Source organism: Labeo rohita, chromosome 9 (assembly GCF_022985175.1).
Source record: "Labeo rohita strain BAU-BD-2019 chromosome 9, IGBB_LRoh.1.0, whole genome shotgun sequence".
In the NCBI taxonomy this organism is placed as follows: domain Eukaryota; kingdom Metazoa; phylum Chordata; class Actinopteri; order Cypriniformes; family Cyprinidae; genus Labeo; species Labeo rohita.
This window is the reverse complement of record NC_066877.1, coordinates 24569392-24596625: the sequence shown is the minus strand read 5'-3', so window position 1 is coordinate 24596625 and position 27234 is coordinate 24569392. Positions and strand designations below refer to the sequence as shown.

The following is a 27234-nucleotide window of genomic DNA, read 5'->3' as shown; positions in this document are numbered from 1 at the left end:
ACAAATGCACAATTTCAATTCTCCTGTCACGAATCCTGTGCTTTTATGAAGTCACTCTGTAACATCTTGTTCTTTCACTGAATGGACAAAGATGGATGAACTGCCTCAAAAAACAATTATGAATTCTAGTATGGACTAATTGCTGTTTGGAAGTAAACAAAATCATTAGGCCAGTGCTTACCAAACAGCACAATTCTAGCTGCCTTCGAAATATGAGGCCGGTAACACTTTTAAGAGACTATTAGGGGTATTAAGGTATTAAATCATTAACTGGGCAGACACATTCATAAAGTGAGGGCTGTCTAGAAGCCATCAGACTTGCAAATTCCACAATTGTGCCAGTTTATTGCGCTTTTAATCCTGTCACAGCGTCTGCAATGACAAAACTTCCAATTCAATGCACCACAGTAGAAAAGCACGTAAAAATCTATAAAAGGCCCTCATAATATTCTTATTGAGAGCCCTTGTAGGATATGTACAAGAATGCCAGGCGCTGAAATAAAATCTCTGATTTAAAATCTTATAAACCGGAGTTCAGTTCATGCCTCTCTGCTCAAATGACTATTGCAGAATTTGATGCAAATGGAATGAATCAGTAGATCAGAGCGGAGAGGAAATTTCAATTAGGTGACAACTGCAAAGGATCTTGGAAGTTACGTGTGCTACAGAAAAGCAGGCAAATCAAATTAATCCAGAGTGGCATATAAAGGAAGCTTCTCTTTTTGTAATCATACTAGATAAAGCTGGGCTAATATAAAAAGGTGAAAATTCAATTTTCGCACCGGGAGAAATGATCAGTGTCTGTGATCAGGTAGCAAAAGAGAGGGCGGCTGAAGCGCCACCGCCAAATAAAACGGTCTGTAAAATGAAATCTGAGCTGCTGCATTTCCCGAAGGGCACTGGCTTATTATAACTCAGATTCCTCGTTTAATTAAAGGTGCTTGAGTGCTGTGATTGGCAGGAGATTTTAATGTCACCTATACATTTCTAAATTGCTTTCCTCTGTGTGTTGGTGGTCAGAGGTGGATTACCTGTATTACAGCCTTTCCTCATAATCAAAGTCAGTGACAGCGGTCAGTCTCCTCACCAGTCTTTTAAGGTCCACTGTTCTACTTAGGCACACATTGTACTTTATCGTACAGCCTATGCATAATAAAAGCATACTTGGTATTCGGTATAAATTGGCCATGTTCCAAGTCCCCAATCACATCCGGTGAACCCTGTATATCACTGAGCAGACTTATGCATGTATTCAAAACAGGTTTGCATTCAGAATCTCCCATTTCCTCAAAATAAAATGACCTCCGGCAGAAGAAGTGAAGTGAACTTGTATGTTATCAAGTGTTGCAAAGGAAGGACGTGGAATAAATCAGAAGGCTGTCTATCATTGTTAACGTTAGCTAATTATAAACCATTTATCTCATGCCACAAGAAATTACTAAACCTCAGGAACATCTAGTGCTTTATGGCGCTACACCAAACTGCCTAAGGAAAATGGCACATGGACTGTTTTTGAAATGGTGTCAATGAATATGAAAGCATAAGATATGATCCCTTAAGCCTTTTCTCCATCCAAGAATTTTACTAGTCTAAAAACATGGATTTTCACCATCATGTGTGTCCTTGTTTTATTCTAGTGGTGGTTTGCTTTTCAGAGTTGGTGTCTTAGGCTAGTTAAGAAATAATAGGGCTGCACAAATAATCAAAAACATAATAGAGATTACCATTACGGCTGGTAAGTATTGCAATATTTTACATCATGATACTGTATTGATATTCTCAACCCCAAATCAATATTTCTACTCAATTTTTCACAAGAATATTTCAGGGGAAAAGAAGATTGACGAGCCAAGCCCAGAAGTCCAGCGCTGATGAAAGTTAAATAAATAAGTAAAAGATCACAATTTATCACAGTTTTGAATGACTATACTCTAAGCAAGAAATTGCAATATTATTGTAGAGTGAAGCTGATATCAATATAGTCTCGCCAGGTCCCTGAAGACTCTCATCACTTATTTACGATGTAATTTTTGCAGCAGTTAAGCAGCGTAACCAATCACAGACATACTGTAGATTTTGTGCATCCATGCAGTGGCAAATGATTCTGTAAGCTTATCAGTAATGAGAACTGCTTCAAATAAACAAGTTTTGTTCTGTTTGTGGTGGCCCACAAAAATGAATGCTAAGGAAATATCACCTGACAGCCATGGAACCAAAACAGAATTATTTGCTGGATGTAGCATCGTTTACTTACAGTTAAAGGGATAGTTCACCCAAACAATTATACTCTTGTGTGTCAAAGACTGACTTGGAAGAGAAGAAATAGTTGAATCAAGACATTATTTTTGTTTTCTTTGCACAAAAAAAGTATTCTCGCAGCTTCATAACATTAAGGTTGAACCGCTGATATCACATTGACTATTTTACTACCTTTCTGGGCCTTGAATGTGTCAGTTGCTTTGCTGTCTATGCAGGGTCAGAAAGCTCTCGTATTTCATTAAAAATATCTTAAAGGGGTCATCGGATGACCATTTTCCACAAGTTGATATGATTCTTTAGGGTCTTAATGAAAAGTCTATAATATACTTTGGTTAAAAATTTTCAATGGTTGTGTAAAACAACACTCTTTTTACCTTGTCAAAATGAGCTCTGCAAAAATCATTCCATTCTGAGGGATTGTTCCTTTAAATGCAAATGAGCTCTGCTCGCCCTGCCCCTCTCTTCTCTCTGCTACTCTGAGAGATAGTTTATTTTAGCCACATTTAGCGCGTTTAGCCGTGAAACTTGCTAACTAGCACATTATTAGGAAAGGTGATTGCAGAGATTCATTAAAAAAAAAAATAAATTATACTCACTTCCGCTGTAGGTGAAGCTGGATTATGAATGATTTGCGTGAACATATACGCATTTATGTAGATCGGGAGGTGCATTCCCTTCACAAACAAATGTAAAACAATGCATCTTCAGTGGCTCAGATGTCAGGAGTAAATGACGACCACTATGTTCATTATTACATCCAGCAACACAACACCTCAATCGCTTAGTCTGAGATATTCTTGTCTAACTTACATCCCTGCTCTGGCATCAAAACAATGGAGGTCGGACTGTTACAGCTGATCTGAGGTAAGACGCTCATGTCAATCAACTATCGTGGGAGCGGCCTCTGTCGGTGTGACGCATCTGAGAATGGCTTGATTTGAAAAAGGGGATATTATTTTTACAAATGAATAAAAAAACCACTGCATGGATTTTTATCATTATAGGGTAGATTTGTACATACACTGCCAACACACATTAATGTTTAAACAACATATAAAAGTTTGCATCCGATGACCCCCTTTAAGTTGCGAAGATAATGAAGGTCTTAAAAGACATGAGTAATTAATGACAGAATTTTCATTTTTGGGTAAACTATCCCTTTAAGGCCATAACCATGTCCATAAACATTTTTTTTTTATTTGGAAAAACAAACAAACAAACAAAAAAACTGTTAAATATTAAGGTCTGTCATATTAAGGTCTGTCATAAAACAGTTAAATATTAATAGTTAAGTTACTTGCATTTTACCTTACACCGTTTAACCCGAAGCTCAGCACTGGAATTCATATTAGGCTTTTTTTTTTTTTTGCAATTATTGTATCATACAGAGTTTGTAAAGCTTTGTTGATTATAATAGGAGCATTTGAACAGCAGGTCTTAAACAGTCAACCTCAAACAGTCACATGAAACTGTGTAAACTTACAGTGACATCTTCATTAATTATAATGGCATTGTTGTGTTTCTCATTTTCTGTGAATAATTTATTGTAGATTTGAATAGCAGTTTTGTTTTTCAAGCTGCTAAGAGGGTCTGTTTATTTTTTATTTTTGAATAAGATAGCAATAAAGTAATCAAGAAACACTGATCAGTGTAGCCTACAAAAAAGAAAAAACATCCATTAGAGAACTTTCTGAGTAAAAATGTTGCCTTGTGGCATTTAAAGCAGTGCATTCCAACATTATATGCTTTAGAGATAGCGGGGTCTGACATAAACTACATGTTGCTAATACATCGTGTTTCAATAAAAACAAACGAGTAAGTCTGGCCAATACAAAATATCATAATTTACAATCTAAATTGTATTATATGGAATAAACAACCATTATCAAGTGAAATAATTACACATTATGTTTCTCTGTCTTCATTGTGCAACCGTAACATACACTCATTGAATGCAATACGTTTAAATCAACCCAAGGGAACTATCGCATGTCGGCTTTGTAATTTCACCCTCCACAGTGCCTGAGAGATTTAGCGGTCCCTAGATGCAATCCTTCCTATGACATCAGCCAATCAATGGCCACGACATCATCTCACTTTCACGGCACCTACAGTACAAGCCCCACACGTGCTGTTGTTTTATCAGTCAGTTAATGCGATCGCCCTCACTCTTTTGTGTTCTTAATGAGCAGCAGAGGCGTCTCAATTCAGGCCGTATCAATCACAGCTACTACGAGGACATTTTTTTGGCTTGTCAGCAGGTTAGCACGCATGGCTTAGCAAGGGTATTACAGTTGTGAATACACTCGCTGAACCATGCTGTAATGGTTATATAGAGCGAAGGTAACTTGTTCATATCGCATTCCAGATTTCAATTATTCTTCCCTTTCCACAATGTCTCAAAAATTACCTCCCCACCCGCCCCAACCCGCTCGACGCTATTGCAAATCATTTGTAGCAACAATATGACAGGGCTTTATTAATGGCTCCCCGTTCTGGCATTCACACTCAACAAGCATTGAACAAATAGCAACCTCAATATGTTATTCACTTTGATAAATGATTCAAATAATACTAATGATACCATGACATTCTATCAGGAATTTTTCTTATAAGGGAATATTTGACTGGGAGCACACTTAATACATATTAATGCATCCTCATGTTGAACAGCACTTCTGCTACTCTAATGTTTATTAGCAATCTGCCTATACCGATTTTAACGTTCATTTCTATTCTGCGCCGTTTCAGACACTAAAACCAGAAAGGATTACATGTTCTTTTCATTTTCTTAAGCCCCTGCGAATAACGCCGCCGCCACCGCCGCAGAGGTCTAATCAATGAGGAACATCGCAAATGGTAGCGATGCTGTTCGCCAGCCTAAATAAATGCAACAGTCGTGGGCTGTGAAAGTCTGCTGAAAGGGAGAAATAAGGATGAGCTTTAATCCCTCACTGAATCTTCAGAAAAGTCATTAGGTCAAAATACTGCGGAGGATGGTGAGAGAGGACCTTTTTTTTATAATGAAGCGCCTGGGCTCCTGGGGGAAACAATGCCGGGGGGCCGCCGCTTGCGTTCGGCAGATCTGAAAATTAATGTTTTGCGGCACTATCTGCAAAGGGTCCCCCAGGGCACCCGCCGGCTGCCGTATCCAGGAGCAAAGAGGTGCCCAAATCGTACAAAGGCATTTTGATTACAGCCACACTGTCAGACGGAATCTATGCATCAGCTTCTCTATTAGATATAATGGACCTGACAGCCAGGATGTGCTAAATCATTCAGTCAGATTTTGGCACCTAGTGACAAGCTATTGTGACAAGGCCTGTTTAGGGTGATCCGGTGGGAAAGGAGAGAGCCTGGCTTTGAATGTCACATGAGCCACTTGAAAGATTGTTTAAGTGGAACATCTCCACGAGAGAGAAGTTCCTGTCCTCGAAAAGTTAACTTGAATAGTGCTACTGCTTGACAAACTGCATTCTCTGCCCTTAGCTTGTAATATCTTGGAGGATCCACAGCGAGACCGTGCTTTGACAGTTACTGCAAATTATCCACTTCACTACACTTCTCCGAGACACAGACATTTAGCACGGACAACAGCATATTCACAGGGAAAAATATTTTTACCCTACGCTGCAAGATCCCTTCTGAACAGGAAAACATCTCTGCAGGATGCACAAGGCTCCTTGGCAGGAGACACAACAAAAAGACCTTCAGAAAAATTAGAGTACTCTAATGCTGCATTCAATTGCTAGCAATCAAAACGGCTAGTTCAGACATGTTTCTAGGCTGCAGATGTTTCATATAAAGAAACTAGGTAGAAATGACTAACACTCTAAAACGGCAGTATCTTGTTCTAGTAAAAATGGTCGTATTTCCTTTGAATGGCTGAATTACTCTGGTGCATACTCTCAAAGACCTCAGTGTTTCAATTCTCAAAAGGACAGTTCACCCAGAAATGTAAATTCTGACATCTGTTATCGTTTACTCACCCTCATGTTGATGTAAACAGAAAAACACACTGAGGACTCAATGTTGTTCAAAACAACACAAACAACACACGCATAAAAATCATGTTTCAAATGTTTTTTTGTTTTTTTACCCCACAGAAATATGTGAGTGATACAGGTTATTTAATTATTGAACTATTCTTTCAACTCATCTGTTGTGTTTAGGGTCAAATTGACTGGCATGCAATTTGCTAAATTTCAACACTATGAAAAACACAAAAAATTAATATAAAAACAAAAAGTAAGTACAGCAAACTAAGTGCAGGAACTTGCTAGTGCCAATACATGTATATAAGCAGATATGGTGCTACGAATATAGACATACTGCTGCTGCACAAGTAGCATATGTAATATCCCATTGCAGATCTATACAGGTGGAGCTGGGGAAGGTGAAGGGTTTCAGAGGAACTCTGAAAGTGCACTGTAAAAGCTCTAGTCGATGCTAACCAGCCATTTAAATATTGGTTGCGTATGCAACGTGAACCAATCAGCTTGTGCCAAGTAGTTTAACACTGAATGTCATCATTTTGCATTAACAATCTATCAGCATGTGCCATCATGTTACGGAACATTACGGAATCCGTCAAAGTTTGGATGAATTATTAAGCAAAATATTGCACGTCTCTGTGTGTGAATGGTTTCCTTTACTACACACAGACTGAAGTGTGCGACGCTTGCAGTGATTTCAGTGTCTGCCGTCTCATCAGATGAGGACATAAATACATGAACAACATTTCCAGAACTGCTCTGAAGTTTCTTCATTAACATTTTACCATTTCTTTTGAGAGAAACTATCATCATGTCATATACACACAGAAATGTAAAGGTATTCACGGCAACCCGTTAAAATAAAATTTTGGTTTAACTTGAAGACATATATTACTATTGTTTAGTAGAATGTGCGTAATACTACTACTATTATTACTAAAATTGTTAAAACTTTATTTGATTAAGGAACAATCACATAATATTTCTTCCATGTTTTCATTTTTAAAAGTAACTTTGTTTGCCAAAAAATACATTGATTAAGAGATAAAATAAATTCATATTTAATGCCTTCATTTGTTAACAAGAAAAATTCACATTTTGTAAAAATACATTTTAATAAATTAAGTTGTTTTTATGCATTCAAATAATTAGACATGCTTAAACAGAATTTGGTAACAATAAAACAGAAGGTGAGAAAAAATAAAATATTTTATAGGGTCCTAAACATGTAATTGTTGTTAATAATTTAACATCAACTTTTAATAAATTGATGGTAAATTGTACAAGTTTCATAATTTTACTTAATTAGACTTGCTTTTTTATAAATAAAATGTACTTTAACCATTACAAAAAAATGTAAAAGAAATTTAAAAAAACAGAAAGCGGAAAAAACGGAATTTGGAAAATAATAAAACGGAATTTGGGAAAAAATAAAAACAGATTTCATAGGGCCCTACTTAGTGTAAGTAGTACTTATTGCTATTTGTACTACTTCTGCCTTTTTTTCAAAGCTCTGTGAGGTTAAAATGGGTTTCTCACATATTTTACTGCTGCAAGTTTAGTAATAGAGATCCAAAAAAATAAATAAATAAATAAATAACAACCAAAAACAACCTTTGAGAGACTTCTTGACTGTGAAACTTAAAAAAGAAGAAACAGCAAATTTTCCTATGGTGAAGGCAAGTCTCTTTAAGTTGTCATGTATTTCAAATCTCAGTGTTTAACAAGATTGGACAATAAAGGATTTTCTGCTTTTATCTGACTTTTTTGTGTTTTTCTAAGTGTTTCTTGGTGGGGATGGGGGAGGGGGGATTTGAAAGTTTGAAAATTGGGTGTGGGCCAACAAAAAAAGAGATTCAAAATTCCACTATTTAATGAAAATATTAATTCAGCAGAGCATGCACAAAGAAAGAGAGCTTGTACTTCGTGCAGCATTTGCACAGTATCTCGCCGTGTGGCCTGTTAAGGACATGGTGTTACTTATTTGTTTCTCCCAGACGTCTCTGTCCAGATACGCCAGCAAACTCATTGTTAACCAGCTAAAATAAGGGCTCAACTCTTGGATCCAGATCACGTAGTGAGGAAAAGTCAAAGCCTGACCTCTCCACTCGGTGTCAGACAAGTCAGCATGACAGCTGAGCAATCAAAAACAGCAGTCGACCCATGACTTCAACACCGCACAGACTCCAGCCGCTGCGGCACACTTCATTTGATGAAGTTCAGGTCCCTCCTGTCCTGTCAATCAGCAGGGAGCATGACAGCATTATCCACGTTCTTCCATCCAAGGCAAATCATTTCTGAAACTGCCATGTTGAGATGTCCGCTTACCTTGTGCTTCTCTCAGTGTTCAATTTCTGATTCTGCTACTCCCTCTAGGCTTTAAGACAATATTGCAAAAAAGGGACAATCATTCGTAATAAATAAAATCTGATATTTGTGGTCAAAACAGAACAAAGTATTTACAAAGCAGTTGTTTTTAAACCCATCCAAACTCCAAAAAATGATTTGTTAAATGATCAAACACTCAAATGTAACATAATCAGTATGCGGTATCTGTAACAGCACATTTTGAAAGAGTTGCACTACAAAGTGGTTTTCAAAGCCATGGGATGCCAACGAATGACCCACCAGGCATTTCTTTCTTCTTTTTTTTTCATGGCAATCTGTTGTTTCCAACAGACTGCATTTACTAATCAACCTCAACATTAAATGCAGGCATTACAATTGATTTTAAGGGCTACTTGATAATAATTAATCCCCTGCTGAAGAGTTTTTGTTTCCTTAGAAACCAAGTGCAACCACAAGCTGCCTCGCTGAGGCATTTTTGCTAAGCTGGTTTCCTTCACCTGTGCTGGCTTGTTAAGCCAGAGGGCTTTGACTTCTTGGTTTCAAAGAAATTAATTGCCTTTAGGAGAGATAAATAGCAAGTGACAGGCACCGATGCCAAAAGCAGGGATCCCATTGGAATGAAAAAGCTACATAAAGAAAGCCCATTTTCACATTGTGGCATAGCCGCCGTGGCTCAGTGTGAAACGACGGGCTGGATGTATTAAACTCTCTTAGCCTCTTGTTTTTCTGTTCCCTAATTACAGTGGGGGAAACATAACAGGTGACTTATGATGCATCAACAGGCCTACAGAAAATTGCCAGAATCAAATTGGCTGAAATGCTACAATCGCTGTTCACATCCATTTGGATGTTTTCATTGGTTTAACCAAAACAGACTTTGTATACAATTACAGTTAGCCAAAAGAATATATGGTGAGAATAGGGAGTCTAGACTTAACCAAAAAAGTATTCTGTATAGTATTCTGTATACTGCATAGTATTTATTTAAAAATAGTATTTTTGGCTACATTCACACTGTAAGCAAATGTGGCCCAAATCCAATTGTTTTGCTCACATGTGACTCAGATCTGTTTCTCATGAGAGTGTGAATAGCACATGCCACATGGAATCAGGTCTTTTCAATTCCGATTTGTGCCGCTTCCATATATGGATTATAAATTTGACACAGGTCAGATGTTTTGCAATGAAGAAATTCATGCTGGAATTCATGTAACATTTACATCGCTCTAGATCAACATCTGCTTCTTTGGCAGATCACACTATAAATAAACACATAATCATTACTTTATGTCCTCTGTATTTACTTCCGTATGACAGTGCACTGCACAAGTGTTCCCAAGCCCACAGTTTTCCTGCAGAATTGGACTGCATTTTCACTGTTGGCGCAGGTTGTTTTTTCAACTCCGTGGGTTGAAACGACCCCACTAACGTGATATTTACCCCCCGGAATGCGATTGGGCTAGTTTTGAGAAGCAATACAATACAGCCAGAATACACAGAGTTCAGGGAGAGCAAGACAAGACGAGCGTTTGAGATTAAGAAGTACTTAAATGGTATTTTTTTAATGAATATAACCGATCGTTTCACTAGGTAAGACCCTTCTTCCTTGGCTGGGATCATTTACAACTGCATTTGGCATTAAACTGCATTTTGGAAGTTCAAACTCGGGGCACCATAGCAGTCCATTATATAAAGAAAAATCCTGAAATGTTTCCTCAAAAATACAATTTCTTTATGACTGAAGAAAGAAAGACAAGAACATCTTAGATGACAAGGGGGTGAGTAAATTATCTATAAATTGTTGTTCTGGAAGTGGACTTCTCTTTTAGCTCCTTTAGCAGAAGAAAAGATTCATACAGGTTTAAAATAATTGGACGGTGTGTAAATGATGACATTTCATTATTGGGTTGAACTATTGATTGTAATCCAAAATTACTACCACCAACAGTACCAGTAATTTAATATGTTTGTTTAATTAAAATTACCAACCTAACAATCCGGGAGAAATCAAAAAGTAAATACTACATGAATTTCAGCTTAAATTACATTTTAAGTCCCACATTTCCATGTGGTCTAAGAAATTTGAACTGAAATCAGAACCAGAAATTCACTGTAAAAGTACAGTGACAATATTTCAGGTGTTACTGGATTCGTGTCTGTATACTTTACTTATAAGTGCATATTTTAATCTTACAATTGTATTTTTTTTTATTATGTGATATGTTAATTTACCAATTGTTTTTTTTTCACCCTAAAATGTACTGATAACCATAACCTTTTTGTATTTTTTTTAGGGCTGTCAAATGATTGATCGCAACTAAACGCATCCAAAATAAAACTTTGTTTACATACTATATGTGTGTACTGTTGTGTGTAATATATATACATATACATATACTATTTATATGTATATATATACATATATATATATATATATTTGTACTATATAATTTAGATTATATATAAATATAAAATATTTTTCCGTAATTTATAAGTGTGTGTTTGTGTGTGTAAATATACACAGTGCACACACATATAGCATGTAAACATAAACTTTTATTTTGGATGCGATTAATCTGTAAAAACTATAAATATTGTTTAGTCAAACATCACAGACAGACGATATAAGAAACAAACATGATAACTTTACCCTATCCAAAAAAAAAAAAAAGGTGTAGGTCAAAAAAATAATAATAATAATAATAATAATAAAAAATCATACAAGCCCTTATGGTCTAAGCTGAATTACCAAAATCCTCCTTTCTCTCACAACAAAAGTGTAGGTCAAAATTAAGATTTTACCTGGTTTGTGAAGACATTTACCTAACTGGTTCCAAAATTAGCAGGACTTAGCCCAATCCAAAACTGTGCCCCAAAAATACGAATGTCATGTTCACCTACTATAAACTACTAAACAGAAACTGTAGAGGGTTGGTGCTTTTCATCTTCTCTTTTAGCTTCCCCTCCATTCTGTTTTGTACATTATGAGACTGAGTACTGAAGAACATTTCAGATGACTGTTATTTATCCAGCAGCGAGCACTGGAAGTGAAAGACAGTCAGGGATTGGGAGGCTGAGTGCTTTATCTCCTGTGCTTTCACAGAGCGCTGAGGCGCATCAGAGATGCAGAGAGGGTGAATGCACTTCGCCAGCACAGAAAGAAAAGGAACAAAAACAAGCAGGCATGTATCTAATTAGAACAAAAAGAGTCAGAAACAGAAAGAAGTCAGGTGTGACAGACCAGAGCAGTTGGTGAACATAAACAATCAGACAGGAGATGCAAAGTGCATTATGCTGTTGCCGAAAGGACTTCAGAACCAAACAAGACGGAAAGTTAACTACATGCATTAAATTGCATACCATTAACACATAATGCATTTAAAATAAGGGATAGGTCACAATAGTTAAGTGGACTCATGTAACAACTGACTGCCCAATTAGTAAGGTCATACAGACAATACAGATTTTTTTTAGTTTAATCAACAGTGTTATGGTTATGTGCTGCACTAAACATGAACATTTTCAGTAGATATATTTATATATGTACTTCAGTAGATGTATTTATATTTATATATTTATATTATATACAACCTAACAATAGGAGTGAATATGAGAAGTAAATACTACATGAATTTCAGTTTTAGATTAGTTTTAAGTTTTAAAATTAGATTTTGAGTGCCATATCTCCATGTGGTATTAGACAATTGAACTGCACTGTATACACACAACATTGTTAAAAATAAATAAATAAAAGAGAAAAAAAGTTAAATTACAGCATAAAATCAGCAGCTGTGGTCACCAGAAATTCACTGTAAAAAAAAAAAAAAAAGTGACAATATTTCAGGTGGTACTGGATTGGTGTCTGTATACTTTACATATAACTGCATATTTTAATCTTACAACTGTATATTTCATTATGTGATATTATGTAATTTTACCAATTGACTTCAAACTATCAAGTTTTGTTTTTTTACCTTAAAAAGTACTGATATCGGCTATTTTTTTCTGTTAAAACAGGGAAAAAGTACTTTTTTTCCCGATAATTATGTATTAGACAGTTTAATCAACAGTATTATAGTTATGTGCTGCACTAAACATGAAAATTTTAAGTAGATTGGGATATGAATGGGTAAACATTCTTTTTAAAGGATTTACTAAACATTTACTCCAAGATGAGTTTGTTTCCTCATTGGAACAGATTTTGAGACATTTAGCATTACATCACTCACCAGTGGGTCCTTTGAAGTAAATGGGTGCCATCAGAATGTGATATTTTATCAGGTGTTTGCACACTCATTAATTCACAAGTAATCCACACAACTCCAATTTCTCCAAATCAACTCAGATAAAGAAATCTACATCTCGGATGGCCTGAGGGTGGGTAAATTTTCATCTGTGAATGTTTTTTTTTTTTTTTCCTCATCCTCTAGAAGTATTTTCTAGTTCATTTTCTCCCCCAATTCCCCCCATATAATTAATGGTTAATTAATTAATTACAATTTTAAATTAATAAATTACAATTAATTAAAATTAGAACTTTCAGTGAAAGTTTTTTTGAACAGTAAGATTTTTAAAGAAGATATTTTTTAAGAAGCTCACCAAGCCTGAACTTTTGACTGGTAGTATAGTTTTAACCAAGAATTCTACTGTTAAACAATTTATTTGAAAGAGAAAAAACTGGATTTTTACTTCAGAAACCTGCTGCTACTCAAATGCAAAATACAAAGAGAACGCAAGCTGCATGAAACTGCACGGAGAGTAGATCACCGCACAAGTCCTGCTGAGCTGGGTTACAAACCAAAGTTTGTGGTAATTAACTGAAATCAAATAATTTGTTCTATCAAAGTATGTTAAAAGCCATTCAAACTAAATCAAACCAACTTTCGAATGCCTTTCTTCTGAATGAGGCACAGATGAAGAATTAGGCTCTTTTATGGGTTTTTAAAACATTCCAGCATCAGCCTTTCAGCCTATAGCTGCATGCCAGGTGGCAGCTGGGACAGTTGCCTTTTAATCTGGTTTGGCGGTCCTAAATCACTGCCACAACAGCAGGCATGATGTAGGGGAGTTTGGAAGAGACATTCTCTCAGACGCTCCTCTGGCCACGGGTTGGGCTCTCTCTCTCTTTCTCTCTCTCTCTTTCTCTGGGTGTGTGGCTTTGTTCGCCATATGTCAAGTGAGTAAACCACTAATATCCACAGGGCACCTACAGGAGCCTGCGCAAAACAAGTTTTTATTTATGTGGTAAGACTTTAAAAACCAGAGTCTGTCACATAGGCTGAAAGAACCTTTGGTCGTACTTTGTGAGTCATGATGTGTCTTCAGTCTTCAGTCATGAATGTTATGTTGCTTTTTAAAGATTCAACAGTGAACCAAAGGTACATGCTAACTATGAGGCATCTCATAAGGGTGGACCAACTACTTGTTCTGGACTCTGGCTGTCAGACTTATAGTCATACTTTAGCCCCAGGATAAAACTGTCTGGCAGCTCTGGTCCACTGTCTGCATTCAGCGCTCTGAGTCTAGCCTTAGTTTTAAACTGTCTAAACCCTTATGCCATTTCTAAGGGCGTTGAATCCTCTTTAATAGAATGAAAGTCAAATCCCTTTAAGTGGACCAAAAAATGGAACAAAGTAACCAGTTCTTTTAGTATTCACAGTTTCAAGTCTCTTTTTGAACATTTACATTTACGCATTTAGCAGATGTTTTATCTGTAGCAACTTCCAATAAAAGATTTGTTTTGCATTCAGTTTAGCTGTGATGAGATCTCAGTTCATTTTCTACCTACACAGGTTTTTCCCCTCATTCCTTTTTTTTTTTTTTTTAGTTTTGAGAAAATTTATGAATTAAAAATAAATAAATATAAACCTGTATCTTGATATATATGGTTGGTAAAATATTATATGGCCACTAAAGCTGTATTTATTTGATCAAAAATACAGTAAAAACAGTAGTGCTGCAAAATATTATTACAATTTAAATAAGCAGTTTTCTGGTTTAATATATTTTTAAATCTAATTTATTCCTGTGATGCAAATCTGCATTTTTAGCAGTCATTACCCCAGTCTTTAAGGTCACATAAACCTTCAAAAATCATTATCATATATGAACCTGTACCACAAAACCAGTCATAAGGGTCAATTTTTCAAAACTGAGATTTCCATCTCAGAAAGCTGAATATATAAGCTTTCCATTGATATATGGTTTGTTAGGGTAGAGCAATATTTGGCCGAGATACAACTATTTCAATATATGGAATCTGAGGGTGCAAAAATATCAAAATATTGAGAAAATCGCCTTTAAAGTTGTCTAAATGAAGTTCTTAGCAATGCATATTTCTAATCAAAGTTTTGATATATTTACAGTAGGAATTTTACAAAATATCTTCATGGAGCATGATCTTTACTTAATATCCTAATGATTTTCTGTATCCCAGCGACTTAAGACTGGTTTTGTGGTTCAGGGTCACATATGCTGATTTGGTGCTTAAGAAACATTTCTGATTAATTATCAATGCTGAAAACACTCACGCTGTTTAATATTTCTGTGGAAACCATGATACTTTTTTCAGTGTTCTTTGATGAACAAAATTTAAAAGAGCAGCATTTATTTGAAAATGAACTCTTCTTTTAAATTATAAATGTTTTCCTGTTGTACTTTAAATCAATTTAATATCCTTGCTGAATAAAAAGATGAATAAGAAAAAAAAACAAAAAAAACTTACTTACCTAAACCTTTGAACTGTAATATAATTTGATATAAAAATACATATTTAGAGTAAATTTCAGCAACTTGAATTATGTTTGATTAATCATACAAACGTACAAAAAAAAATGGTTAATTGAAATACATTTTTAATCTACTAAGAGCCTTGGGCCACATCCATTTACACATAAGTATTATATTTCTAATGTAATTTCATGACTTTCATGCAGCATTACAAGGTGGTCCAGTTAAACCCTCGAGCCTTCATTTGCACAGAACACTGAAGACCTCTGAGAGTCTCTGAGTAGTTTATATATAATATGATCCTCATTGTTATCTCCACAGAAATAAAATAAGCAGCTCATCATTTTCTCTGTGTGTCATCATTACCTCTATACGGCTCACAATATTATAAACGAACCGCACAGCAGTCCTAAAGCCAAATGTACTCAGACCAAAACACATTTAGACCATTTGCATACTGTCAAAAGTCATGCATATTATTTGAGCCAAGTGTAGACACACCATAATTGAATTATTTTCTAGTTTCTTTATTTCAGTTTCAATACCTGTTGCTGTGTCATTTATTTTTACATAAAAATGCAAAATTCTTCATATGCAAAGTAGCAATCGTCTATGCATTTGCTGTTATCAAGAGAAAAATTCTTAATTTCCTCTGCTTTTCACAAAACACATTGTTTTGCTCATTAAGAATATTTGCTAATCTTTCAGTCTTCAGAATAAAGCAAAGACTGATAAATTATTTCATACCGATAACGCGTTGCCTCTGATTTGTCATATTCTAATTGAATCTTTTTCATGTATTCTAGTAATGTTTTACAATTACTGGTACCCCTTCACTAAAGACAAAAAGTGGAAAGACAAAAGGAGACAGAGAAAAAAAAAAATAGAGAAGAAGAAGATGATCCACTGCTTCATTAATCACATTACTTATGCTGCACATTTCACAAAAAGCTTAATCTCAAACCTCTGAATAATTAATTCAACAGCGAGAAAGCACAAAAACACACACGGGTCTCCACCCAAGTCCAAAAGTAATTCACCAAGCCCTCGCCCACGATAACAGGCCACCATGTGTTTTACCACATCCAACAGCTGACAGTCTGTTTTCTGAAAAAGGTGCAAAGACGTCCAGATCCAATTAAAACGGGTGCATAAATCCACAAACTATAACAACATATGCACTCTCTTGACTGTGCTATTAAAAGCATCCAAAAATTCTTTGCTTGAGCAGCGGCCACTGTGACATGAATACATTTCAAGTACTCATTGATTTCTATGCTATTTCTGATTACTAAGACACAGGCTCAAAAATTAACACTCAGAGAGCCCAATACAAGTACAAATTAGCTTTGGCAGCAATATAACAGACTTAGTTGGCAATTGACAATTTATAGAACTGCAACATCATAAACGTTGATAAAAGGATATAGTTACCAAAAGCTAAAATTTCGTTATCATAATTCCTTATATTGTTCCAAAACAGTAGGGCTTTCCTCGACTTAAGATTTTTCTGGTCGACTAGTTGTTCATTTTTAGCATTAGTCGACTATTAGTCGCACGTTTATCAATAAAACATAAATCATAATGAGCCTTTAATTGCCTACATAGCTGAATAAGCGCTCAAGCGCACACAAAAAAGTTTGCCACAGTGCACCGGCAGACATAATAATTATGAAGAAAAAACAGTAAGGAGGCTGCATTAACATTTTAATAAATTATTGATAAATTAGCGCTTTCTTTGTTTTAGGCTTAAGAGATGAAGTCAACGCAGTAGTGATGCACTTGTATGCATGTTTTATATGGATTATATAATCTGAGAATGTTTTCTATTTGAATTTCTTCGCTTGAATGTAGATATTTCACTCTGTATAGATATATTTTTCATGTCTGTAAGACAAGAATACATGGAGTTTTGCACTCTTGTTTACAGAGACTGAAAACAGCAGAAAGCGCATCCTGTTTGCTTTAATTATTTTACAAAAGCACAACATTTCGTTGTTATTCTAAAGGCACACAAACAAACGTAGAGTCTTTACAGATTCAAAAGATGCATTACTTTTATCTGTATGAGCAAAAATGACAGAGTATTTTAAGAGAAAGTGCCATAGAAGAACCATTTTTGGTTCCACAAAGAACCAATCAGTCAAAGATTCTTCAAAGAACCATCTCTTTCTTACCTTTTTATAATCTGAAGAACCTTCTTGCGCCACAAAGAACCTTTCGTAAAACAGAAAGGTTCTTCAGATGTTAAAGATTCTTTATGGAACCATTTAAACAAAAAAGGTTCTTCTATGGCATTGTGAAGCACCTTTATTTTTAAGAGTGTACTGTATTACCACATAGACCAGCCGGTAATGATCTGTCCTCAAGCACTGCGTGACTTTGCCACTTCCTGTGATTTTTTTTTTCTGCGACTAACCGACTAATAAAATTTTGGTCGACCAAGCCTCTTCTCATTGACTAATGGTTAGCCATACAAAACAGTAAGATTTTTTTCTTTGAAACATATTTTAAGAAATATCTCAGTGAACAGTGGAAGAACATGTACAGTATCTATTTAAATCAAATTGTAATAATGCTAGTTAGATTGTCACTGATGTACAGATGTCTTCATATCTGTTATTCTTTTAGATTAGTGTATATGATGCTCTGACTGACAGATTTGCAGTATTTGTCATAATATGAACAGAAAACAAAACAATATCTCCATCTATCCATCCATCCATTTTCCAAACCATTTGGGGAAACACAGTCAAAGGCCAAACCATCACAGGGCTGACAAAAATATTTATTTTAATTTAAATTTAAAGAAAATGCTAAACACAGTTTAGTGTAAAATATATTTATGGCTGGAAAATTCTCAATTCAAACTGGCAAGGGAGGCAAAAAGTTAATTTCAGACCCTGGAGACCAGATGGAAAACCCTGTCGTACAATAAAACATTTTGACCTTCTCCATTAGCTTCCACAGAGCTGCTTCCAGCATGTCAACATAAAATACAGATGCACATGATGTCATAGGCCAGCAGACTACCTGTGCATTGCAGGATTAGCTCCAACAAAGCTCAGCCACAACCACTCGATCCGTCAAAAGGTCAGAACACTTAATGACTCAGCTGAATGTGTGGCCAACTTCAACTGAACTTCAATCGAACCAAATGGGGCGTGCAATAGAACGCCAACAAAAACAATGAAGCCTGCCACGCAGGTGCTAGATGAATCACACTTCCAGACGCAAGGCTATCGCTCTTACCAGAACCCAAGTGCTTTGCTTTGTCATCTCCCTTGTCATTTTAAACCCCTTTTCAGCAAGTGCTTTGGCTCGGGATTAGCATGCCTTATTGCTTCTCATTTATAGAGTATCACATGGATAATTGTAAGGTCATCCACCAGGCAGGCTGTTTTAATGTTCTGCCTGAGACCGAGACCACTGGACCAATTACCTAGTTGGGAAGGAGGAAACACCTGAAGCTGAAACATGGATTTATACACAGAAACAGCCTGTAAATGAGTTCCATATGACAGATATATATACACATATAAAAAACACACTTTTTTAAAGCAAAACTTTCCAGATGCTGACGCACAAACCACCTATGAAAATAAATGCAGACCAACCTGAGAAGGTCAGCCTTTTGAGGGTGGAAGTGGTGTGCAACCACAACCCTGTTCTAAAACCTAATTCACACTTGGCAGGTGCCATCCCGTGTTGATAATCACCAGATTACAGTACGTCATTTCTCAGACACTCCACAACCCGACAAACACTGACCAATGGCAACAGATGCTGACAGAGGTAAAACACAGATCTGACAAAGCCAGACGAACGTGTCTGTTTTCATTGGTTGGTATCTGTCTAGGCATTGTGAATTAGCCTTAAAGGGACAGCTCATCCAAAAATGAAAATTCTCTCATTACTCACCTCATGTCATTAAAGGGGTCATCGGATGCCCATTTTCCACAAGTTGATATGATTCTTTAGGGTCTTAATGGAAAGTCTATAATATATTTTGGTCAAAAATTCTCAATGGATGTGTAAAACTACACCCTTTTTACCTTGTCAAAATGAGCTCTGCAAAAGTCATCCCATTCTAAGGGATTGTTCCTTTAAATGCAAATGAGCTCGGCTCGCCCCGCCCCTCTCTTCTCTCTGTGGAGTGAGGAGCCTGTTTACTTTAGCTGCATTTAGCCGCGTTATACACATTATTAGGAAAGGTGATTGCAAAGATTCATTAAAAAAAACCCTTATACTCACTTCTGCTGTAAGTGAAGCTGGATCACGAATCATTTGCGCAAACATAGACGGATTTATGTAGATCGGGAGGCACATTCCATTCACAAACAAAGGTAATCCACTGCATCTTCAGTGGCTCAGATGTCGGGAGTAAATGACGACCACTATGTTCATTATTACATCCAGCAACACAACACCTCAATCGCTCAATCAGAGATATTCTTGTCTAACTTACATCCCTGCTCCGGCATTGAAACAATGGAGGTTGCACTGTTTCAACTAATCTGAGGAAAGACGCTCATGTCAATCAACTATCGTGGGAGGGGCCTCTGTCAGTGTGACGCATCTGAGAATGGCTCGATTTGAAAAAGAGGATATTATTTTTACAGATTAATTAAAAACCACTGAATGCATTTTTATCATTATAGTGTAGATTTGTACATACACTGCCAACACACATTAATGTTCAAACAACATGTAAAAGTGAACTTTGCATCCCCTGACCCCTTTAAGCTTCATTCACATTCTTTTACTGACCTTCGTGCTGTCTGTGCAGGGTCAGAAAGCTCTCAGATTTCATCAGCGCTTAATTTGTGTTTTGAAGAAGAACGAACGTCTTACAGGTTTGGAATAACATGAGAGTGAGTAATTAATGACAGAATTTTCATTTTTGGGTGAACTATCCCTTTAAGAAAGCATTCAAACCATTGCTGAACCTCATAAGTGACCGATTTGAAATTTTTTCCAACATTTTTAAAGTTTATTTTAATTTCCAATCAAAATATTCTCATAACTTTTATCTTTTTTTACTTTAGCTAGCCTCAGTACACCATCGAACTGCTGCTTTAAAAACTTGGTGAAAACTCATCAAAGAAGCCATCGTAATTAAGTTGCTTACCATTTAAAACAGCCTCCACATCTGGAGTGCTACAATCATGCCCTACAATACTGCCTCTGTAAGCAGCTCCGTAGGTTTCGTAACAGAGCAATGACATCTGCCCTTTCCTTATGTTTCTCAAAATCATTTCCCCTATGTAGTGTGTAACAGATCAGCATTGCCTTTGCATGACTCAGGGTCATTTAAACAATCACTGTTTGTGCCTTTATTGACTTTCCTTCAATACCAGGTAAAAATCACAGTTGGACAATAAGCCAGCACAGCATGCCTAGATATAATCTCATTTAATTAGGCTCTGGGGGCGTCCTCCCGATTTCATTACGAAAGGATAGTGCTTAACCTGCTTTTTGGGGCACGCTATGCTCTCTTAAAGGGGGAAACATTTGCAGCAACCTTGAACTGTTTATAATAGCCGATAAATATCTGAAGCGAGAGTCGCCGGTAAGATAAAAGAGGGTTTGATATAATGAAGTGTGGTTTGAGTAAACTACTTTTCAATGATGCCTTTCCATCTGCCTGCACCGGTGCTGTAAACTCTTGGCTGCGATACACTGGATTAGATGGCAAACAATGATTAAAGGTTCACTAAACAGACTGTGGAAACTGCGGTTTTATCAAGCATCCTAAGAGAGCTTATGTCACAACCACACTGATGACTCTGCTGCGATTGTCATCATTTTTTTATAATGTGTGATAAGTGAATGAGCAGTGCTGAGAATTAGGACACAGTATCATACGATGCAGATCTGAATGCAAGCACTTAGCAGGAGAACACAAGCCTGAGTACAACTATTCAGATAATCTCTTTGCAGGGCACCGTGACATTTACATTCATCTGATATGATGAATATGCAGCTTTTGAAAATAGCACTTTTTCTCTGCGAACACACCTGGACGACGAGACAGAAAGATCTAGTGCACGTGTGCTAAGAAGTTCTTTCAGCTTAACCCTTTGATGCATGAAGTATTCTTTAAATCACAAGGGGGGAAAATGCATATGTTTAAAATAATACATACGTCTGCAATAAATGATAATAAAAGAAGATATTCAAGATACACTATGTGCTTCAAGACTTGCAGCCACATTGAATTTATGTTGTCATAAATAAAAAACACCATGACATATAAAGTGAACGGTCATGTAGAATTACGTTTAACAGTCAAAGGTAAATTATTTATGATGGTTTAGATGTAACAAAACACCCTGAATGGTTTAAAATGTCTTTTAAAGAGCTGTCGATCGAAGGGTCATGTTACATAACAAAACATGGATGTTTAAAGTATATATACTTTTGAATAATTGATCAAATTATGATACACTATTACCTGTTGATTTAAAAAAGAAATCTAGTAGGCAAAACTCTGCAGACCATTTTTGTTTACAAATGCTGTTTTTGGTTATAAAAGACAACCTTCCAATAACAGCCTAGTTGTACTTTATATTGCATATGCATTCAAATATCATACTTGAAACCAGAATCTCTTTTTCATCTCGCGTCTAGCACAAGGGGAAAACAATCTTGACAGATTTGTCTGTGCTACAAGCTGACAATCTTTGCTTCATCTCAATCCGACGGCGAACAGGGATTTGCTGCAAGTGAACAAAAACCCTGCAACTAGTTCAAGACTCATTGATCCCCACATCAAGATTCATTAATATCTGCCTTTATTGATTTAGATTTCTCTGACAGTGTCACTCACAAATGCTACTCTTCAGCCAAAAGCTTACCTTATGCAAACCATGTAAGGAAGACATTGTTATATTCGAGAAACTTGAAGATAGTGATTAGAAGTTGCCAGAACTTTATGATAAAACAATACACTGATTATGTTTCAGGCATTAAAGGACAGCTATTAAAATCTGAAAGATGCTCCAACAGAAGGTCACATGATGATTTCATTTGAGTTCAGCACAAAATTACTCTTTTGCAACTACTGACCAATAATAAAATAGGAGCACTGACACCCATACAAACTAACGCAATAAACTATTCCTAAACAGCACAGTGCAATATAAATCACGCCAGTGTACATAAGTGATAACAAAAATCAGAGCAAATTAACTTTTTATATAATGCAAGGAATTCTGAAAATGTCTCTTATGGTACAAATTCTAAGACGACTCATACTAGTAACAACAATTTAATCGTTATATTAGTTTAAATATATGCGCTGCAAAATGTAGACTACATTTCTCAGTTAAAAGCCAATTTTTTTTACGCGTTTAAAATGTCATTTTTACCGAACAAATTATTACATTTTTGCTTTATTTTCACAATATATCTTGACTCTATATCCTTCTACATACCACATATTTCCGTCTCAAAAATCACAACATGATTATAAGGGCTTGAGCCTATTCATACTCTTTTGGTTCTATCCAAGCACACCACTGGTACACTACCTACAGGGAACTAATTTACACCATCGACTACTACAACACGCGAGTGAAACATTCCAACCTCAACCTGACTATTTGTCAATTCAATTCAAACCAGCATTTTAGGGAAAATGCTCGCATCGCATCATTACGTGTAGCGGCATTACACGCGTGGCGAGATGCGCTGACCGACTATAGGATGCTCAGCGAGCGCAAGTTTGATTGTAGAGCTGCTGCGTCTGTCTTACCTTGCTCTGAATCAGCGTCCCTCAGTGTCTGAACATTTGAGAATACATCCCCGAATCCCAGTATGACGAGTAAGGTGAGGATATATTCGGACATCGTTGCTGAGTGAGGGCGAAGGCCACCGCACTTCTTTTACTGAAGTCCGATTCCAGCCCTCCGGTAGAGTGCCGTTATTCAGGAATGACAAGTGAAATTTGTCTGCAGAGCGCACCGACCCTCCTTCACTCCTCGCATTCAGATGGATTTCTAGGCGCACGCACACATGAGCTTGCAGGCGACAGTGTGAGCGAAGAGAGAGTGAGAGAGTGAGAGAGAGAGAGAGAGAGAAAGAGAGAGACGGAGGGTGTGCGGATAGATGGGGACAATAACGCACTGTGAGCTTGACTTTGATCGGTTTCCAGGCACCTGACGTAGCGCAAGGAAAGCAGGGGTTCGTAACATGGGGAATGCGCTAATTAAGCAAAAACTACTTGGAATTTATTTAGTCTTTGATTGAAATTTACTGGCTATCCCTGGTGAAAAAACCAGCATATGCTGGTAGTTATGTTTTGATGCTGGAATGCTGGTTAGGTAGGTTTTGATGCTGGTTTAAGCTGGTCCTTTGCTGGTTTATGCTGGTCCTTTTCTGGTTCATGCTGGTCCTTGACCAGCAACATGACCAGCAAAAACCAGCAAAGGACCAGCTTAAACCAGCATCAAAACCTACCTACTACCTAACCAGCATTCCAGCATCAAAACATACCTACCAGCATATGCTGGTTTTTTCACCAGGGTAGTTTGGTGAGGTAGCTCAGGCAACATTGGTGAGCAATGCGCAAATTTTTTTTTAAGAACGCAGCGATAATTTTCGATGCACAATTTGGCGAGATTCATCCCGCGCAAAGACAAATATTATTTTGGCGCCCTAGCATTTTAATCTGTTAACTATCTCACAGATGCTATAAACAAAGTTCTCTCTCATACAATTCCAAACCCGATAAAGTGTAATAGTAAGCATTTGAGCACTCAAACGCCATTTTAGTTCGCGAACATCATCTGAGTGAATACGCGCTTTAAATTTTATAGGTACTGTCAGATTTGAACATGCCACAAAAATAATAGTGTTTTCATGAGGTGTCATCAATTGGCCATACTGGCATCACTGAACGTAAACAATGCCAATGAACCGAAAACGTGCATATTTTGCTGATTATTTGCTGCTGAAAAGTCAATTATTTTCATCTTTTGGGCTTTACTAATCGGTCGGACCGGGAAAACATTTGGAATACTATAGACTGCCAAAAGTTGTAACAATTCAAGAAGAGTGCAAAAAACTGTCTGAGGAAAGGTGTGACAAAAAGTGTTTGTGGTTGGCCAGACTGAACCAGGATTTCCAGGGCAAGAATCTTCACAACATCCGTGTTTGTTTTTATCATTTCCAGTCAGGTAGGTGAAATATTAGCCTAATATCTTAATAATGCTCATACATATTTTTACCACCTGTTAACCTAAGTTTGTCAACAACACCCTTTCCTGTCTAAAAGTCCTTCTCTATATGATTTAGCAGCTTTCACATGTTTTTTCCATGGTTTAGACAGCATAACGTGCAGAACAACGTATTCGCCAATATGGACAATTATCCGGGTAACTGACCAAATCGTGGCATAAATGCAAACCCGAAGTCTGAAATAACCTGATAAATAATAACATTGTTTGTGTTTCATTGTTTAATAAGCATTTGAGCACTAACATAATTTGGGTGAAAATACACACTCTTAAGTTTTGTAGTTACTCTCAGGTTTGAGCATCCCACTAAAATAATATAGGCTACTTTTAAACACACTTACTCTTTGGTTGGTTTACACTTTACTTGAGGGTGTCATCTTCTGTAATTTGCCCCCTGCTGATAAGGAGTGTTAGGCTAAATGCCATCATCAACCTGCAAAAGGCAGTTCATAGGCAGAATTTACAGTATTTAGTTCAGATTAATTATAACCCTGGTTATTGAATTTATATTCCATTCACAAAAGGCATGACTGACCAGAGAAACCCATAAATTGTTTAAGGTCACCGAAACTGCATATTAAAGGGCTGCCCTTTAACACTGCTGACATATTTACACAAGCTTTCCCATGTAGGCTTATAACAAGCAATAACAGCCCAAGGCAAATTCGATTTCATACTGGATCCCTGTGCTATGTTGATATTAGATTGCAATGTAGATAAAACATAAAAACTGAGCCAAAATGGTCAGTTCTGAAGATGAACATTCCGTCTAAACAAAAAGGAGTTTTTAGTTGCTGCCTTTGTCTGTGTCTGCCAATGGAATATTTGAAGTCATACATTATACATATGGCTACGTATTCAACAGATAGATATTCAAAAAAAGGGACTGTTACGATTACATAACAGTTACACATTTACATTACACTTATTTTTTTTTAAAGACTCTTTTATCCAAAGGGACTTAGAATGGAGGAATACAACAAGTGATTCAAGGGATAATGTACAGCAAACATTTAAGGAATAGTTTTGTGTATAACATAAAAGAAGATATTTTAAAGAATGTTGGTAACCCAACAGGTTGTAGCCACTGGTTTTGATAGTAGGGGAAAAAACTATGGAAGTCATTTTTAACCTGTTCGTGTTTAGTTAAAATAAAAATGGGCATCTGTCTTATCCCACTTATAAATACATGGACATGAAATTCTGAATTAAAATGATTTTCGTAGTAGAGACAGCAGAGGAAAAAAATATACATGTGCATGGCCAGAAGACATATCTTGCTTTGAACACATCCTAACATGCTGTGACTTTCTGAATGATAAATCAGTGTTTAGTGTATCAGTCTGTTTGTACTCCACTGGTCATGGCTACATGTGAAGATGCTGCAGACATCTATTGAAGATTGTGTTTTCAGTACACAGAATGCAGGGTCTGCCGTAGACTGCCCACACATTCACAGCCCATGGCTCGCTCCAGGGAAAGCACTTGTGCCTGCGCAGCAGTGACCCCCTCCAAAGCACAAGCAGTTCGGAGGCTTTCAGGATGAAACTTGCTTTATGCGCAGCACTCATTTTTTCTTCAGCATAGTCACAGCTGTGTTTGGCAAAAACCTTTCATATCCACTTACACTGAATTCAGTTCCTTCTCCGCTGCTAACCTCTATACCTATATTCTCATGCAACCACATGAGGATGAATAACGGAGATAGCAAGTCATATTCTAAATATCTGCTTCTCAAACTGTTGCCAGATTAAGATGTTCTTGCAGCCTTCAAAATGTAGGTTTTTGAATTTTTTTTTTTTTTTTCATTAGAGACATTTAAATTACTTCACAAGACACTAATAGATTGGTTTTTTAATCAGCTGTTTAGACTCTCTGGTGAGTGATGTAATGCAAAATTTCTCCAAATCTGTAAGGCTGAGTAAATCTGAAGCAAATTTTCATTTTGTGTGAACTATACCTTTATGGAAACCACAAAATGTGATAATGTACTATATCTTTGGTTATTTTTCAGCATTATTTATTGGATGTAACAATCATTTCTTATAGTGGAGTCTCACATACAATAAGTTGCTGTTGTTATCGGTGGAGCTTTCAGCTGTGTCTTTGTTTTTTTTTGTTTTTTTGGTAGCTATAATAAAGTGCTGAGGTCCAGTGTGGAGTAATTGAGCTTCTTCTTAAAATGGTCAGCCCTTTCTTAAAGGTCAGCAATTAAAAGGACTGCAGTTTCTCCAAGTTAAACAAGGCCCAGTGTCAAGCAGCTATATTGTTAAGACTCCGGAGAGAAAAGGTATCAAAATCTTACCATCAGTAATTAAATAATTGCATGTCAGTGATTCAAACCTCATTAAAAATGTTGCTCTGGCTTCATTATAGAGGTTGCGGTACTTTTGACACACAAATCTGAAAAATGCACTAATTGGTATGGCATACTACAACTGAACTAAACCGTCGGCTATAACCGGTCTAAAGCATAATAATGATGGGAGCCATAATCTGTGCAGAGCAACAAGAATGGTCCATATTGTTGACTAAATTTTAAATTTTAAGCATTTTTTTTTAAAGAAAGGTAATATTTATTCAGCAAGGAGGCATTAAATTGATCAAAAGTTGCATTAAACATTTATAATGAGATTTAAATTTAAAAAACATACAAAAGA

General features: G+C 36.5%; 1 protein-coding gene across 5 annotated transcripts in view; it reads right to left on the bottom strand.

Moving 5' to 3' along the window:
- Positions 1 to 23370, bottom strand: part of lrp1bb (low density lipoprotein receptor-related protein 1Bb) — a 355559-nt gene extending 332189 nt beyond the window's left edge. For all 5 annotated transcript variants that reach the window (XR_007828439.1, XM_051119357.1, XM_051119358.1 and 2 more), the window contains exon 1: positions 23092 to 23370. Coding sequence is in view for 4 of the 5 variants with exons in the window: in XM_051119357.1 (XP_050975314.1) it covers positions 23092 to 23185 (94 nt within the window). In the remaining variant the exon portion in view is untranslated. The remainder of the gene's footprint in view (positions 1 to 23091) is intronic.
- Positions 23371 to 27234: the final 3864 nt, after the last annotated feature.